Here is an 18,329-nt window from a genome sequence, read left to right on the forward strand (position 1 = left end):
CCTGCATCAAGCTTCCTAGAAGAGCTGGAGAAACTTGTGCACTGAGAAGACTTGATAGTAAAAGAAATTCATGGGAGTCAACGTTGCCTAGTCATTTTGCACTGCACAGCAGGCCCATAGCGTTTCTCTAGCCACCTCATTCTTTCATTTTCTGCAACTGCTGTATCAGATTCTCTTCATTCTTTTTAAACCTCTGACATCCCTCACAAGCCATTCTCAGCAAATGATGTCAATGTTAATGAGGAAATAGAATCCCTGTGTTCTGAGCTTCCTGCCAGCAAACACTAATGTTTCTGCCCCACTGCCTGTGTCATCCTTGTCATATCATAGTTCACTTTGGAGTCCTGTAGTCCCATGGTAATGTAATAGAGCACAGGCTCTAAAGCGTTTTTCGTGAAAATGATATTCTCCCGTTCATTAGGGACTGTGATGTGCTTCTTCCTAGATTGTGGCCTGTACATCACACTGGCTTCTTACTCCACCTGTGAGGCCATCCAGAGTTTGAAGCCAGAAATCACACACACATCATTTAGCAACAGAGTGATCAATTTCCCGTCTGTGGGCTTCAGCTGGAGAAGCTTTCTGCAGGAAGCTCTGGGTCTTATCCTCAAGGAGAAAGCTGGGATCAGTGCTTTCAAAGTTCAGACATGACACAAGGTGCAGAATGCTTTTCTGTTTCCTCTGATTGTCAAGGATTTTTATTGAAGCCTCACTTAAACCTGCTTTTCTTTCTTTGACACCATTTTCTGCAGTTATGTTTTATTACCAATTAGAACTTTGCATTCATAAAGGCTAAATTTATTCCACTAACGTTGTAGAAATGGGTCTCTTTCACCCACACACTAGGTCTTCCTGCATCCTATGCTGATCCCTTCCAATTTATTTTGCTCGCTCCTCCTCATGGTCCTCTTGGCTGTGCCCTCCATATCTGCAGCCACTTCCTTGGACACTGGGACTGGAGATACAGCTGTGCCACGGGGACCCTAGCTGGCTGGCTTGTGGTTTCTCCTTCTAAATCACACTCTGGAGATTCAGATGCCCTCGAGTTCCCATGATTTGTTGATGAGTTATTTCCTCTTGGTTTACCATCCTATGGTTGAATGTTTGTTTACCTACAAACTTATTAGTTGCCACTCATTAGTTGCCACCAAAGGATAAGGAATAGGATTACAATCTGCGGACTTTTCATGCAAAGGTGGAAATTTGGATTTGCATATGAAATTTCCTCAGAAAGCATCTAATTCGGGTTTAAAACACTGTGCAGAACAAAGAAAACAAATGAGCTGCCAGTTTAAGACTTCTGTGGCTTCTCTTCTGTAAATTATGTTAATAGGCTTGATACTCTTATTTTGAATTTTCCACTTTAAATTTGAAATTATTTTAGACTTCTAGAAAAGTTACAAAAGTGGACAAAGAATTCCAGTATTCTTTACCTGTATTTCTCAAATGTTACTATTTATAACACATTTGTTTTATTCTCTGTATATATATACAATTGCACATATACTCACATAATGTTTTTTGAAGCATTTGGCAGTAAGTTACTGACATTATGCCTGTTTACCCCTTAATATTTCAGTGTGTGTTATCTAGAAATAAGGGCATTCTCTTATATCATAACACAATTATCAAAATAAAAAAATAACATTGATTCAATATTATTTAATCTGTAGACCTAATTCGAATTTCACCAGTTGTCCAACTAATGAACATCTTACAAAAAAAAAAAATGGCTTGTTTACTGGTCCAAAATATAATATAGGATCACATGTTGGATTTAGTAGTTATGTCTCTTTGGTTTCTTTCATTCTGGAACAGTTCCTCAGTCTTCGTCTTTCGTGATTTTAATAGTTTAGATGATGAAGTGATTTTGGATTCGTATCCTTAATAGAGATCTCTGCGTACTAAAAATATGTGAGTAGAGGATGGTGTCAATCATTGAGAATGGAGGACAGTTTTTTAATAGAATATTCCCCCATTGTTTGTTTTCTGACACTTCTCCCCAAATAGATTCAGGCTATCCATTTGGGGAAGAGAAAGCACAGAAGTGATGTTGTGTTCATCTCAGTGCATTCGGAGGCCGGGCAAGCTTTACTCTCAAGCAGGTGTTGCCCTGGAGGTGGCTCCATCCCACAGAAGAACTGTGAGATCAGTGTAGTCAGTCCTCAGGGTTGTCCTTACCAAAGAGGCCAGCACTAGTTTATTTACATCTACACCATCAGTCATTGGTTAATGGCTGTCCCCCAGGGGAACATAAATTTTCAGATACTTCAGGTTTTACAAAAGTGAAGAATAGCTTAAGATTTGGTGTAAAGTGGTCCATTCAGAACCTTTTTTTTTCTATTATTGTCCACATGCAAGCATATAGTTTTTGTCTCAAAATTTTTTTTTAAAGTTTATTCATCTTTGAGAGATAAAGAGAGAGCATGCGCTGGGAAGGGGCAGAGAGAGGGAAACGCAGAATCCGAAGCAGGCTCCAGGCTCTGAGCTGTCAGCACAGAGCCTGGTGTGGGGCTTGAACTGACAAACTGCAAGACCATGACCTGAGCCAAAGTCAGACACTCAACCGACTGCGCCACCCAGGCATCCCAGAGTTCTTGTTTCAAATTAAACAGGAACTAGGTTTGCAGAGATTGTTTGCAGGGCTATATCTCCCCAGCCTGAGAAACTAAAGCTGTCTTTGTTTCAGGGTAGACAGAATCCATGCCCTTTGTGTTATTGTTGTTAAGTCTAAATGCAATTTTGCAACATGAAAACTGCAATGATCAGTAATTAGTTGGGAATCTTTGTAGTTTGTGATAAATCTGTTGCATGCTATCTGTTTTTCAAAGCTCACTGCAGGCACCTGGGTGGCTCATTTGGTTAAGTGTCGGACTCTTGATTCTGGCTCAGGTCTTGATCTCATGGTTCATGAGATCCAGCCCACATCCAGCTGTGAGCTGACAGCATAGAGCCTGTTTGGGATTGTCTCTCTCTCTTTCTCTCTCTCTCTCTCTCTCTCTCTCTCTCTCTCTTTATGTCCCTCGCCCCCACCTTTCTCTCAAAATAAATACACGCTTAAAAAAAAATTCACTGTTACTAGCTATGAAATAAAGCTTTTCTTAACCAAGCTGTAGGCTTTATTAAGATCAAGGCTATATGGCATAACTTCCCATTGGAAAGGTTTATTTTTAAAGTAACTGATAATCAGTGACTACATAACAGAACAATTTGTCTTGGAGCTATAAAGAACTTGTTTCACTACTTACATATCCTGCACATAGAAGAATAATGTACGAAATGTTTGTTTGGATTCTTTAATTATCTAACTGGTATCTCTAGGAAGCTGAGGATCTCAAGTTTGTAAAGGCACAGAAATCTAATCAAAAATGAGATGCTGTGGGGCCCCTGGGTGGCTCAGCCGGTTGAGCATCAGACTTCCGCTCAGGGCATGATCTCACAGTTCATGAGTTCAAGCCCCACATTGGGCTGGCTGCTGTCAGCTTGACAGCTCAGAGCCCACTTTGGATCCTCTGCCCCCCTCTCTTTCTGCCCCTCCCCACTTCCACTCTCTCTCAAAAAATAAATAAAACATTTTTAAAAAATAAAAATAAAAATGAGATGCTGAAAGGGATTTTATCATGAAGCAGTTTGATTATTCTGCATCGTAAGCTTAGAAGTGATTCTGTGTTGTGCTGCATAAAAGCTGTTTGCAGACCAGAATCTTAAGATTCTAAATATGAGCAGTTCAGCATTTAGCCATGTGCTTCAGAAATGGTTTGGTGGAGCCTGTATTTCTACAACATAATAATTTAAGCTTTAACTTTTAGATCCAAATGGTAATTCTGACATTTGAATGCTGTAAGGAGACAATTTGTCATGCCTGCATTGTGGAAATGGTGTTCCAAGCGAAAGGCACAGCATACAGTTGAAGCAGCACATACTGCTGTTTCAGGGAGAGCGTCTGATATGTTAAATAGAATCTATCTTTGTAAGTATCACCATATTTTACTTAGGGCATATTTAAACTGGTGATATTGAGGTACAGGAGGGAAAATAATTCGCCTCATTGTTTAAGCCAAATGCATGAATTCCTAGACATGATACTAGAACTTTCCTTTGATAAACTTTATATTTTAGATCCATTTTAGGTTTACAGAAAAATTGAGAAGATAGTTTAGAAAGTTCCTATATACTTTGTAAGGAGTTTCCCATATCTTACATTAGTGTGATATTTGTTAAAATTAATGAACCAACCTTGATACATTATTGTGAACTGAAGTCCAGAATTTACTCTGATTTCTTTAGTTTTTACCTAATGTCCTTTTTTTTTGGGGTTCCAGTATCCCACCCATTTAATTTATATTTGTCATGTCTCCTTAAGCTCCTCTTGGCTGTGACAGTTTCTAAAATTTTCCCTGTTTTTGATGACCTTAACAGTTTTTAGGAGTCAGATACAGTCAGCTATTTAGTAGGATGTCCTTATATTGGAATTTGATGTCTTTATCAAGATTAGACTGGGGTTATGGGTTTTGGGGGAGGAAGACCACAGAAGTAAAGTGCCATTTTCATCTCATTAAATTAAGGATTATTACTGTTGAGTTGACCTTGGTCCCCTGGCTGAGGTGGTGTTTGTTAGGTTTCTCCAATAAAGTTACTCCTCATTGGTTTCTCCAATAAAGTTACACTCCCCTTCCGTAATGTAGTCTTTGGAAGGAAGTCCCTATGCACAACCCACATTTAAGTAAGATTTATTTTTTTAACTTTCCAAAATGGGTCAAGATGCTTGTTTTGGATGAAGCAAATAAAAATGTGGAGTCAAGGGATTAAAGGTCAAATCCATGAGATTTACCAGAAATTAAATATAAGCATTAAGGTGGGCACGTGATTTGTCTATAGCTAGCAGGTTGGGTTAATTGTTACAGTATAGCTGTGAAGTGCTATATTGTCCTTTCCCCCTGCTGAAAGCAATTGTTTCCTACAATCTCTGTCTAGCTCAATTCTATAGTAAGACAGGGACGCTTGGTCTCAAACATTTCTGTTATATCTACTTAATTGATGTGTCAACATAATTAGTTATCTCTCTCTTTTCTTTTAAGGTTGGGTTGTTTTCTGCCTTAATGTCAATCGATATGTTGGAAGTTATCAAAAAGTTCATGAGAAATCCATTTCAACTTCTAATGAAGAAGGAAGAATTGACCCTTGAAAGGACCAGTATTTTATAATATTTTTGAAAGAGGGTAATGTTTTTCTAGTTGATATACATAAAAATTATGGCCAGAATTTTTTTTTTACCTTCTTGCTTAAGCTCTGTACTAAAATCACAGAAAGTAGTAACCGTGTTTTAGTATTTATAAATAAAGCAGCAGAGTAAACAAAAGAAGAGAAACAACTATACCAGATAATAGAAAAACTGAGCTGAATCTCTTTCTTAAGTCCAGGATACTTTGTTCTAAAATTTGGTACAATAATATCTGTATTTAAGTAGAATTAATAGAATGAATTTCTAACTTGCCCCTTGCAATGGCAGGGATGAGAGTAAGAAATCAAATGGCTTTTTCTTCTGACTCTATTAACATTTTCCTCTCTGCAATACCGGGGGGGGGGGGGGGTTGGAATTACATGCTCCTTGTGGCATACAAGAGACCAACCAGTACACAGGCTGTACTTTTTCAGAACACAAGGCAGAGGGTAGACTGGCTTCTGAGAAAATGCATGCCAGGAAGTTCAGTTTCTGATGTGGTGAGAGTGGTTCTTCCCTAGTATTTCCAGTTAAGACACAGTTAATATCTAATTACTTCCTTAATAAACTGATGCAGGATGTAGTTACAATGTAGCTGTAAAGTGCTGCCTTGTCTTTACCCCTGCTCAAAATAAAACTGTAACCTTTCTAGCCCTGTCTGCCCTGGTGCTTAGCAGCCAGGGATGCGTGGTCTCAGACATGTCTACCAAGTTAAACACTGACTTGAGGAATGACTCTTGAGAATTCAGTCTTATTAATATTTTGCAGGTGGTGACAGTGAAAGAAAGAAAGAAAGAAAGAAAGAAAGAAAGAAAGAAAGAAAAGAAAGAAAGGCATTATCAGGAAGGAATTCAGGTATGGGACAAACCACGTTTTGATTACTGCCAACTTACTGGTATTTCAATTCCTCATTTAATTATAGTTATCTGCCAAACTTTGGTTTTGAGGGGAAGATTTTTAGCAGTCTTTGTCAGCTCAAGCTATGTGGGGAAATAAAGCCCACACTCCACAGTGAGCTGTATGATTTCTATGCGGTTCATTACCGTTTTGTGGCCTGGAAGAGTGTGCAGCAGCTGCTGTTTGAATCAGAACTTGAACGTATACTACCGTGATCTCAGGCTCATGATTTTTATGTACAATGGTATCTATGGTTATAAACTATGTACCGCCCACCACTTGTGGAAACTGTATTCTCAACTGAATATTTGTCATCTTCATTGAGTATTTGCCTTTATTCTGGTGAAATAAATTTATGTGTTGTTGTTCAAGTGTGATTCTGTTAGCCAGACAACCTTTAAAATCAGGTATATGAATGAGGACAACAATCTTATCATCTAGTAACATGGTAAGATGTATTTAAATTCTACTTGGAGAGATTCATGGTTGATCAGAACATAGTAGAAAAACAAATGTGAAATGTAGCCCAGACTTTGGATTTTGTATAATTGATATTCAAAGGAAAAATCAACAATGCTGTTAGATCCGGCTGCCTTAGCTTACACGTGAGTCCTTTTTTTTTAGTCGTGTTATTCATATCTTGTGCTTTCTTGGGGATTCCTCTATAATTGGGATTTTGTTAGCATTTTCTGGTATCAATTTACATTGACACTGGCTTAGGTATAGTGGTTTTATTACTAAATAAATTATGTCTTGCTACTAATGTAAAAATAACTTTAAAAAGATATAGAGGCACCATGTCCAGCCGCAAAGGGGGCAGGAAGAAGCCCCTGAAGCAGCCCAAGAAATAGGCCGAGGAGATGGTCAACAGAAGGCGTTCAAGCAGGAGCCAAAAGAGGAGCAGAAGAAACTCCAGGAGCTAAAAGGCCAAGACCAGGCCGCAGGGAAGGGCCCCCTGGTCACAGGCAGAATTAAGAAATCTGGCAAAAAGTAAACTGTTCCTTGTGCCTGAGGCAATGGTAATCCTTAATTCCATTCCTGTTTAAACATCTGGATTCCCTGTCATAACCCTGTTGCTACCGATAGCTAGAATGGAGTGTCTTAGATCCTGTTGTACATTTAAGAATAAACTTTTGTTTTAAAAAATCAATCATTGGGGCACCTGGGTGGCGCAGTCGGTTAAGCGTCCGACTTCAGCCAGGTCACGATCTCGCGGTCCGGTCCGTGAGTTCGAGCCCCGCGTCAGGCTCTGGGCTGATGGCTCAGAGCCTGGAGCCTGTTTCCGATTCTGTGTCTCCCTCTCTCTCTGCCCCTCCCCCGTTCATGCTCTGTCTCTCTCTGTCCCAAAAATAAATAAACGTTGAAAAAACAAATTAAAAAAAAAAAAAAAAAGAATAGATGATGAGATGGTGCTCAGAGATGGCACTGGCCTAATTTAGGACATGGTTTCATGAGTGAAACAACATGTAGTTTGGACAAAGAGCGAGTCAGTATTTCCATATTTGTTTTTTTCTTGTTCCGGTGATTTGATATTTTAAATTGCTCCAGCCACGGCATTTTTGATTGGCTATATTATCTGTTTTGGTATAGAGCCATGGTGGTACATATATCTCAGCCATCTGTGTTACGGTGTCTTAGGTGAACTGAGCAGAAAGCAGTGATAAGTATGGGTTATCGTGACAGATCTTTGCAAGTTCCTTCCACACACACGCTATAAAAAGTTTTTAAGTCCTAGACCAAGTCTGTCCAATAGAACTTTTGCAGCAAGGAAAATATTCTATATCTGTGCTGCCCAACACAGAAGTGACAGGCCACCACGTAGCTACTGAGGTGTGGTTCATGCAACCGGTTAACTATATTTTCTATTTTATTTAATTTTAATTCCAATATCCACATGTAGCTACTGGCTATTGTATTAGACTGCATAGTCCTAAACAATAGCTAACATTCCAGAGTTTATAGTTGCACTTTATAGTTCCAAAGGTGTGTCAAGACGAATTACGTAATTGTTCTTTTTGTTTAGTCTGTGGTGTTTACATCTGTCCCAGGCCAACAACTGCTCTTGGCTAGCCCTCTTGGGTATGGGCTTTAATTTCACTACCACAAACACAATACTGTCATCTGCTTTATAAATAATAATGCTTAAGATGCCTGATAGAATCTGATTTTGCAGCCAAAGGAATCCTTTCCACTAACTACAAAAGAAATCCTTTTTCTCTCTAGATATTGTAATTGGCATCTAGTTAGAATCACTCTATATATAATCTTGGGAAATAAACAGCCACTGATGGTTAACAAGTAGCTCATATTGTTAGTAGTTCATATTGTACTTGATAAGCAATATTCTGATTAATAATTTTTGTTTGTTCAGAATTGGCAGTGGAGGCTGATTTGGGAGGAAAGCTGTGGCCATAAACATTGAAGAAGACAAGTGGATTCTTTGTGACATTCAGACTTTCTACAATAGCACAGTGGAGGAAATGCCAATGAATGTGACTGACCTTATTTAATTCCTGGGATGAGATAGTTTTGAATGGAGCACTCGCTATTGTGGAATAGGTGATGATAACATCCACTGTGCTTCTTTCTTTGGGAATATTTGAAGCTCGTCTCATGGGAATATTTGAAGCTCGTCTCAATGCTCATAATGGATCAAAAATACAGATTTTGATGGTAACACTACTCTTACTCGTGAGCCCATATGAGGATGGTCATTGGTTTTATCTGCTTCAGAATTAGAATATTGGAGTTGGATATGACAGATGGGGTTGTAACAATTATTCTTAGATATGTATTTCCTAGTTCTGTAAAAATGGTTATATTGAATGTGCTCCATCATTTAATACTATATTGTGGACTGGACAATATGTGCTGTATAAAAGCAGCCAATTGAGGTGCCTAGGTGGCCCACTTGGTTGGGCGTCCAACTTCGGCTCAGGTCATGACCTCACAGTTTGTGAGTTCAGGCCCCACATTGGGCTCTGTGCTGATGGCCATTTGTGTTACGAGTTACGTGTGCCATCAGCACAGAGCCTGGAGCCCACTTCGAGTTCTGTGTCTCTCCTTCTTTCTCTGCCTCTCCCCTGCCCATGCTCACACTGTGTCTCTCTCTCAAAAATAAATAAACTTTAAAAAAAGAAAAGAAAAGAAAAGAAAAGCAGCCAATTATGGGGTGCCTGGCTGGCTCAGTCAGTGGAGCATGTGACTCTTGATCTTGAGATTGTAAATTTAAGCCCCAGGTTGGATGTAGAGACTACTTAGAAATAAAATCTCTTTTTAAAAAAAGCATCCAATTATATTAAACTAGTTTATCTGTTTTTATTGCGTTAGTCATTAGACTGAATAAAACAAACTCGAAAATGTTTTTTTTTAAATAAAGTATTTGATTTCATTTTGTATGGCATTGTGTTTTCACTTTGTAACGTTACGGCATCAGGCTGAAATGATGGCGGGAAAACCAAGCGGCACTTGGAGACCTTGGTGGATTGGGAGATTTATTTAACACTGACGGGCTCAGAGGAGACTGTTTTTCCAAAGATCTGAGCCCTGAATGTGAGTGAGAAGGGTAATTTATAGTTTTCAGCCTCCATATTTGGGGGGGGGGGTTGGTTTTCGGGCACTCAGCAAACAAAGAAAGAAGAACCCGGAGGAGGGGTCTCTAAGCTAGAGACCAGAGTTTGTTTTAGTCCAATCAGCCATCTTTGGTGTACTTTATCCACTTCTCCAACAGTAAAACATTTTACTAGTCATAAGCATGAACTGGAGCCTTTTACTAATAAGCACCAGCAACAATCATATCCTAGGGTTAAATCCCAGAAAATTTGCCGTATTGTATATGAATATTCAATAAATTATAATAACAAATATTTTTTCTTTAAAGTTGTTTGGTCCTTATTCCTTAAAGAATTATGCTTTTTGCCATAATTGCCTATTTTCCAAGATAAGATAAAACAGCACACGACAATAAATATTTTATTCTAGTTACAGAATTATAAACAAAGGATACAATCACTGTATCCTTGCTTTTCATTAAAAGTTTTAATAGTTCCAAGCTAGCTGCTGTTTGGCCATAGCACAAAGACTAGTCACTTGGTCAACTGCAGATGTTCAACAGCAACATCGGCTAAGCACCCTCTGCTTCTTTGACAAAAAAGAAGTATTAGAATGCAAGGTTTCTCCTTCTCATGTGGCAAAAATTTCCTGGTATATGCAAAGTAGCTATTTAACAGCAACGCTTTCTATGTTAATAAGCTAATTAATCAGTAAAGCTCTTTTTCCATAACGATAACATGGAGTCACAGGCCCTATTAGGGAAGGATTGAAACCGAGTATGATCCTGGTCTTTTCTTACAAATTACTTCTTGAGCAATCTTTACGTTGAACACAGCTCATAATTTATCAAAAGAACCACTGATAGGCAGTGAATATTCCACCAGTTGTTTTGACTGGTATCACACAGAAAAGAATACGGTGGTGAGTTTCTAGGTGGAAACAGCCCCCATCCTTCCTCAGTCCTAGTATTGATGCAAGTTTGCTGCTTTCACAAAACTGCTGCTGTGGCAAATAAGGCAAAGGCTAAAATCCTTGGAAGTTATCAGAGCAATTAAAAGTCATCACTGCCTTCAGTAAGTCAATGTGCAAAAGGAAATCCTAAATAATGAGATGGAAGGGATGATATTTACTCTGATGTTCATTCCCTGCCAAGACTAGAAGGCAGGTGGAAAGAACTGCATAAAGGTGAGATCAAAACAAACATAACTTGTATTTGGAAAAGGTATAACCACCAAACTTACTAGAAGGCCTTCATTTCCCTGTCTAATGTGGACTGTATTCAGGATCATGCTGGTCTGTTACCTCCATCCAAGGACACCTTTGATTACTTTCTTGAACTCATTAGAACAAGGCACTGCCCCTTCTTCCACATTTCTTCCATTCCAGGACCTCACTTCCACTCTTCCTCCTCTGCACAAGGCCCTCTGCTTCCTCTCCACACCCTTTTTGGCTTCCTATATATCCTTCCAAGCATCAGACCAACTGCTCCCTGATGTTTTCAATCTGATGACTCTGGCACTTCCACATGTTCAAAACCCAACTTTTCATTTTGCCCCAGGGCTACTTTTCCCGTTACCTTGAACTTCCTCCTCTTATCTAGACTTTGGCAACAGTCGCCAAACTTGTTTCCCCGCCCTTGGTCTTGCTTTGTCTGATCCACTTATCACTCAACCCCCAGGATGATCTCATAAAACATGTAAGTTATTCAGTGGATTTCCTTTTCCTCAAGATAAAGTCTAAAGTACAAGGCTTCCCTGCTTTTGGTGTTGCATCTAAAACATCATCACCAAACCTAGGGTCATCTAGATTTTCTTCTATGTTATCTTCTAGGAGGTTTATACTTTTGTATTTTACATTTAGGTCTGTGATTCATTTTGAGTTCATTCTACTGAAGGATTTAAGGTCTGTATGTAGATTCATTTATTTCCATGTGATGTCCGGTTATTCCAGCACATTTGTTGACTATACTTATGTGGGTCTACTTCTAGGCTCTTGTAAGAGAAACTCTATTTTTCTCCTCTGCTCTCAAAACTCTACTCTTCACAACACTTCTGACACTGCTGGTCATCAAATGTTGGGGCTTTTCCCACACAAACAGTTCTGCAAAACCAACTGGTGTCCTAAAATTTAACTCAATTCTGACACCATCTAACCTAGAGATAAGTTTAGATGCCAAAGGTTAAGTGTTCGATGCCATGAGAATAACCCCTTAACCAAACATTTCAGATGCCAAATATAAGTCCTTGTTATTTATGCTTCTGACCAACTGGCTATAAACTGGAGGTTCCCATGACCCCCTTCTTGGGTTTGATTAATACACTAGAGTGGCTCACAGAACTCAAGAAAATTTACCAATTTAAAAGGATAGAGCTAGGGGCACCTGGGTAGCTCAGTTAGGCATCTGACTTCAGCTCAGGTCATGATCTCATGGTTCGTGAATTCAAGCCCCACATAGGGCTCTGTGCTGACAGCTCAGAGCCTGGAGCCTGCTTCAGATTGTTTCCCTCTCTCTCTGCTCTCTCCCCACTCATACTCTGTCTTCTGTCTCTTTCTCGAAAATAAATAAACATTTAAAAAATTTAAAAAAAAAAAAAAAAAAAAAGGATAGAGCTCAGAAATAGCCAGATGGAAGAGATGCATAGAGCAAGGTATGAGGGAAGGAACATTCTCCTATCACATCCACGTGTTCACCAACCCAGAAGCTCTTTGAACGCTGTTCTTTGGGATTTTTATGGAGGCTTTGTTATATAGGCATGATTGATTAAATCCGTGGTCATTGGTGACCCATTCAACCTCTGGTCAGAGGGTGGGGCTTAAAGTTCTAACCCTGTAACCACAGGGTTGGTTCCTCTGGCAACCAGCCTCCCTCTTTAGGGGCTTTCTAAAAGTCATCTCATTAATATAAACGCTGGTGTGGTTGAAAGGGACTTATTAAGAAAAACAAAAGACACTTTCTTCACCTTTATCCTTTGGAGTTATTTCGGGTACTGGGAATAAAACTAAATATCGTAATGAAAGATGTTCCTATAGTTATTATATAGGAAATTACAAGGGTTTTAGGAGCTATGTGCCAGGAACAGTGGAAGACAAATATATATTTCCTATTATAAATCACAATATCACAGCTCTCTATTCTGTTCCATTGATCTATTCATCTATTCTTTTACCAATACAACACTATCTTGATTAATGTAGATGTATTGTATGTATTAAAGTCAGGTGGTATCAGTCCTCCAACTCTGTCTCCTCCTTCAATATTGTGTTGGCCATTCTGGATCTTTTGCCTCTCTATATAAACTTTCAAAACAATTTTTTAAATATCCACAAAAATAATATGCTGAGGTTTTTATTGGGATTGCATTATATTTACAGGTCAAGTTGGGAAGAATTAACATCTTTTACAATATGGAGTCTTCCTATCCATGAACATGGAATATCTCTCTGTTTATATTTTTCTTTGATTTCTTTGATCAAAGTTCTGAAGTTTTCCTCATATAGATCTTGTACATAGTCTCTTAAATTTATACCTAAGTATTTCATTTTGGGGGTATTAATGTAAATGGTAGTGTGTTTTCAATTTCAAATTCCACTTATTCACTACTGGAATATATGAAAGAAATTGATTTTTGTGTATTAATCTTCCATTCCTGCAACCCTGCTATAATTGCTTATTGGTTTCAATACTTTTTTGTTGATTCTTTCAGATTTTCTACATATATGATTAAGTCATTTGTGAATAGAAAACGGTTTATATCTTCCTTCCCAATCTGTATACATTTCATTTTTTCTTTTCTTATTGGATTAGCTAGGAATTTCATTATGATTTTGAAAAGAAGTGGTGAGATTTTTTTTTAAGTGTTCTACAATCCTATGAATAGGTCTTAGTGTTTTAGTGAGACTGTGTCCCTCAGCTGTGAACTTCACATATGCTTCTCAGTTCTTCCCTCCACCCACAACTCCTACCCTTTGATGTGATAGTATAGCTAGAGTGAGCTGGAGTTGGGTACTTTCCTTCCCCCAGGTCAGTCAGTCTCTGAGTAGATATATTTTCCTGAGAGAAGCCTTGTTAAAAAGAACAGAATGCTCTGGCTTATTTCAAAAAGGTGACTTTTCTCCTCTTCTGCTGGAAACATAAGGAGATTTTCCCTCAGTGTTCACTGTGAGAACCTGGTCAAGATCCTAGAAGTAGGGGCACCTGGGTGGCTCAATCGATTAAGTGGCCAACTTCAGCTCAGATCATGATCTCACCAGTTCAAGCCCTGCTTCAGACTCTCTGCTGCTAGCTTGGAGCCTGGAGCCTGCTTCAGATTCTGTGTCTCCCTCTCTCTCTGCCCCTCCCCCACTCATGCTGTGTCTCCCTCAAAGATAAATAAACATTAAAAATTAAAAAAAAAATCCTGGAAGTAAAATATACAAAAGTATGGAGCCATCAATGATTGGGTCCTTCTTCGGTTTAAAAGTAAAATTTTTTAATTAAGACTTTTTTTAAGAGCATTTTTAGATTCAAAGTAAAATTGAGGGGAAGGTGGAGATTTCCCATATACCCTTTACCTCCTCCATTATCACCATTCCCAACTAGAGTATTACAATTGATGAAACTATACCCCTTGAAGTTTTTAACTCTCAGAGTTGTCCACACTGAGTTCCCACGAATTCATCAATTACAGTTGAAGTTTCCCTACTCTGGAACTTGTTCCCATGGCGAACTATGCTTGCGGGCTTCTGGTCAGGTAAGTTGTGATTCCCTGTATTCACATGGGGGTCTCTCCAATTTGAGGGCAGCTATTTGCCCTGTGACCTCACTTCTCCCATGGATAAGAAGAGTTGCTGATTTTTCAATTTGGTCAGCCTTTTACTTCTTGTTAGGATGGAGTGGCAACTTCCAGTTTCTTACATGCTGGGCCAGAAACCAGAAGAAAAGGTTTTCAGACTTGTAGGAATTAGGTCTTAGCTCTTCAATAGTATTCACTTTGTATCTACAGACTTGTTTTTGTAAACCAGCTGTTTGTCAATCAAGTCTTTTGTTTCTATTAATGTATGACCAGCAACAGTGATAGCCGTCTTGTGGGTACATGTCTAAAGAGGCTATCTCCTTCTATTTCTATAAGGCAAAAATTTCATTAGTAGCACATTTTGAGAAAACTGAAAAATGATCAAAACTTGCATTAAATATCACAATAAGCCAATGACACCCCTTTTAATGGTGTTTGTATACATGGTGTGCAGGATATTTGGGAGGTAGCATCTTTTCATTTTCTCTACCAAGAAGTTTATAGACAGAATGGAATTTGCCAAAATTATATGTACAATATCTGCCAAATATGTTCATAAATAAGCAAAATCTAGTTTGTATTTGGCCAAGATATCAACGTTCTCTTTATTTATGCAGCATTGTTAAAATATCCACATAAGGGGCGCCTGGGTGGCGCAGTCGGTTAAGCGTCCGACTTCAGCCAGGTCACGATCTCGCGGTCCGTGAGTTCGAGCCCTGCGTCGGGCTCTGGGCTGATGGCTCAGAGCCTGGAGCCTGTTTCCGATTCTGTGTCTCCCTCTCTCTCTGCCCCTCCCCCGTTCATGCTCTGTCTCTCTCTGTCCCAAAAATAAATAAACGTTGAAAAAAAAAAATTTAAAATATCCACATAAGTCAAGAAGACCATTTGAAACTCCATTGTTCAAATCAGAATAACTAGGAAGTAGGGGGAACATTTTTGTTGTTGTTGCTGTGAGTTGACATACTCTTTGATTTAGTATAAAAAGCATCTGTAGTAAGACCTGACAAAATTGGTTCCACATTGTAAGGGGCCAAGATATCTGTTATCAAATTTCCCCTTTTGCTCACCCACAAAACATTTTAGTTGGCACCTCTGAATCAGGAATTGTAATTTTATGTAGTTTCATAAAGCAATCAAAGGTGTGATAATGCATGTGTTCATGTATTCAATCCAAGCTAATATAGCAGCCACTATTTTCAAAATATAGTTTTTGGCAGATGGTAAAATTTTGGATTGATTTAGAGGGACTTGGCTATCTAATCCAAGTTGTGAGATTTAGCCTCCATATATGACTTCACATCCCCTTCCTCACCATACTTGTCTTAGTTCAGCAACTGTAACAAAATACCACAGACTGGGTAGCTTATAAACAACAAACATTTACTGCTCACAGTTCTGGAACTTGGAAGTCCCAAACCAGGGTGCCAGAATGGTTGGGTGAAGGCCCTATTCCTAGTTGAAGACTTCTCAAATCCTCACATGGTGGAAGAGGCAAAAAAAACTCTCTCGAGCCTCTTCTATAAGGACACTAACCTCATTCATGAATACTCACCTTCATGACCTGATCACCTCCCAAAGGCCCAACATACCAGTCCCATCCTACTGGGCATTAAGATTTCATCAACACATGAATGTGGAATTTGGCTGGGGCTGGGGGGTGGAGGGAGCACAAACATTCAAGCTATAGCAATGTCCAATCCCAAATTCTTTTCTATCTTTGGGCAGAATGTACTCTTTTGATTGTTAAGTTTCTTATTTTTAGTTTTTATTTTAATTCCACTTAGTTAACATAGTGTTATATTAGTTTCAGGTGTACAATACAGTGATTTAACAATTCCATGCATTACCCAGTGCTCATCACAACAAGTGCACTCCTTAATCCCCATCACCTATTTAACCCATCCCTCCACCCATCTCCCCTCCAGTAACCATCAGTTTGTATTCTATAATTAAGAGTCTGTTTCTGCTGTTATCATTAAGATAGTATGGTACTGGCACAAAAACAGACACATATCATTGGAACAGAATATAGAACCCAGAAATGGACCCACAAATGTATGGCCAACGAATCTTTGACAAAGCAAGAAAGAATATCCAATGGAAAAAAGACAGTGTCTTCAGCAAATGGTATTGGGAAAACTGGATAGTGATAATGAAGAAGAATGAACTTGGGTGAGCCACTCTGACAGGTGAGAGGTGATATCTCATTGTAGTTTTGACTTGCATTTCCCTGATAAGTGATGTTGAGCATCTTTTCATGTGTCTGCTGGCCATGTGTATGTCTTCTTTGGAAAAAAATGTCTAATCATGTCTTTAGCCCATTTTCTAATTGGATTATTTGGTTTTTGGATGTTGAATTTGATAAGTTCTTTATATATTTTGGATACTAACCCTGTATCAGATATGTCATATGCAAATATCTTCTCCCATTCCATAGGTTGCCTTTTAGTTTTGTTGATTATTTCCTTCACTGTGAAGAAGCTATTTATCCTTATGAGGTTCCAATAGTTCACGTTTGCTTTTGTTTCCCTGGCCTCCAGAGACGTGTCTAGTAAGAAGTTGCTGCGGCTGAGGTCAAAGAAGTTGTCGACTGTTTTCTCCTCTAGGATTTTGATGGTTTTCTGTCTTATATTTAACCTTTCATCCATTTTGAGTTTATTTTTGTGTATGGTGTAAGAAAGTGGTCCAGTTTCTTTCTTTTGCATGTTGTTGTCCAGTTTTCCCAACACCATTTGTTGAAGAGACTGCCCTTTCCCATTGGATAATCTTTTCTGCTTTGTCAAAGATTAATTGACCATATAGTTTTGGGTTTATTTCTGGGTTTTCTATCCTGTTCCATTGATGTATGTCTATTTTTGTGCCAGTACCATACTGTCTTGATGACTACAGCTTTGTAATATGACTTGAAGTCTGCAATTGTGATGCTTCCAGCTTTGCTTTGCTTTTTCCAAGTTGCTTTGGCTATTTGGGGTCTTTTGTGGTTCCATACAAATTTAGGATTGTTTGTTCTAGCTCTACAAGAAATGCTGGTGGTATCTTGATAGGGATTGCATTAAATGTGTAGATTGCTTTGGGTAGTATAGATATTTTAACAAGATTTGTTCTTCCAACCCATGAGTATGGAATGTCTTTTCATTTGTTTGTGTCTTCTTCAATTTCTTTCACCAGAAAGAGAAATTAAGAAAACAATCCCATTTACAATTACGCTAAAAGTAACAAGACACCTAGGAATAAACCTAACCAAAGAGGTGAAAGACCTATACTCTGAAAACTATAGAACACTGATGGTTATTAAATTTCTTAATCCAATTGTATGTGTCCTTCCATCTTTCTTTAAAATAATGAACACTTAGGACACACTGAGATTGCAGACTTCAGTTGCATCACTTAGAGTCATACATGAATGAATAATCGATTATTGTGAACTGCAAATCATGACGGCCAACATCAGCAACACCAACTCTGGAAGACAGATAATCTATGCTGTATCCATTTGACACTAAAAGCAGTGTTGCTTTTGGGACACTTGGGGGCTGGCCATATGGATTTATACATTTTCCCCAACCTTCAGCGTACATTGTCTAAAGCTGGGATTTTTCATGTGCTGGGGCAGTGGTTTCCTAGAACACAGGACTTTCCATGCTAACTCAACAGTGCTATGTAAATAGGAAGAGCCAGTTTTGTAAGCAGAAGGAGTTAGGGGTCTCCAGTAAAAGAAAGTCAAGACACAGCTTTTCTGATACAAAAGAAGTCATTTCAGGCCCCCATCTATCCCCATCCCCTCACCCCCACCCCAACCCCACCCCAAGTCCTCCGCCCCCCATCTATACCCTACTTTTCCAAGCACACTTCCTACAGAACTTCCTAGGAGCTGTCAGAAACACACA

At 38.8% G+C, this 18,329-nt stretch overlaps 1 protein-coding gene and 3 non-coding genes across 4 annotated transcripts; all 4 read left to right on the plus strand.

Annotated features, from left to right (window-relative positions):
- Positions 1-5,272: 5,272 nt before the first annotated feature.
- Positions 5,273-5,452, plus strand: LOC121034278 (small nucleolar RNA SNORA81). The gene has a single exon (XR_005792358.1). It is a non-coding gene; the product is annotated as a small nucleolar RNA SNORA81 (small nucleolar RNA).
- A 340-nt stretch (positions 5,453-5,792) lies between these two features.
- LOC121034263 (small nucleolar RNA SNORA63) lies at positions 5,793-5,922 on the plus strand. The gene has a single exon (XR_005792344.1). It is a non-coding gene; the product is annotated as a small nucleolar RNA SNORA63 (small nucleolar RNA).
- Positions 5,923-6,147: 225 nt separating this feature from the next.
- On the plus strand, positions 6,148-6,282 carry LOC121034267 (small nucleolar RNA SNORA4). The gene has a single exon (XR_005792348.1). It is a non-coding gene; the product is annotated as a small nucleolar RNA SNORA4 (small nucleolar RNA).
- Positions 6,283-6,729: 447 nt separating this feature from the next.
- LOC121034059 (translation machinery-associated protein 7-like) lies at positions 6,730-8,800 on the plus strand. Its single transcript, XM_040480886.1, is given in 3 exon segments — positions 6,730-6,979; positions 6,982-7,137; positions 8,490-8,800. Coding segments are annotated over 2 exon segments (195 nt in total). The 5' UTR covers positions 6,730-6,915; the 3' UTR covers positions 7,113-7,137; positions 8,490-8,800.
- Positions 8,801-18,329: the final 9,529 nt, after the last annotated feature.

The sequence above is a fragment of the Herpailurus yagouaroundi genome, unplaced genomic scaffold, assembly GCF_014898765.1.
Source record: "Herpailurus yagouaroundi ecotype Mexico unplaced genomic scaffold, PumYag 159, whole genome shotgun sequence".
NCBI classification, from domain to species: Eukaryota; Metazoa; Chordata; class Mammalia; order Carnivora; family Felidae; genus Herpailurus; species Herpailurus yagouaroundi.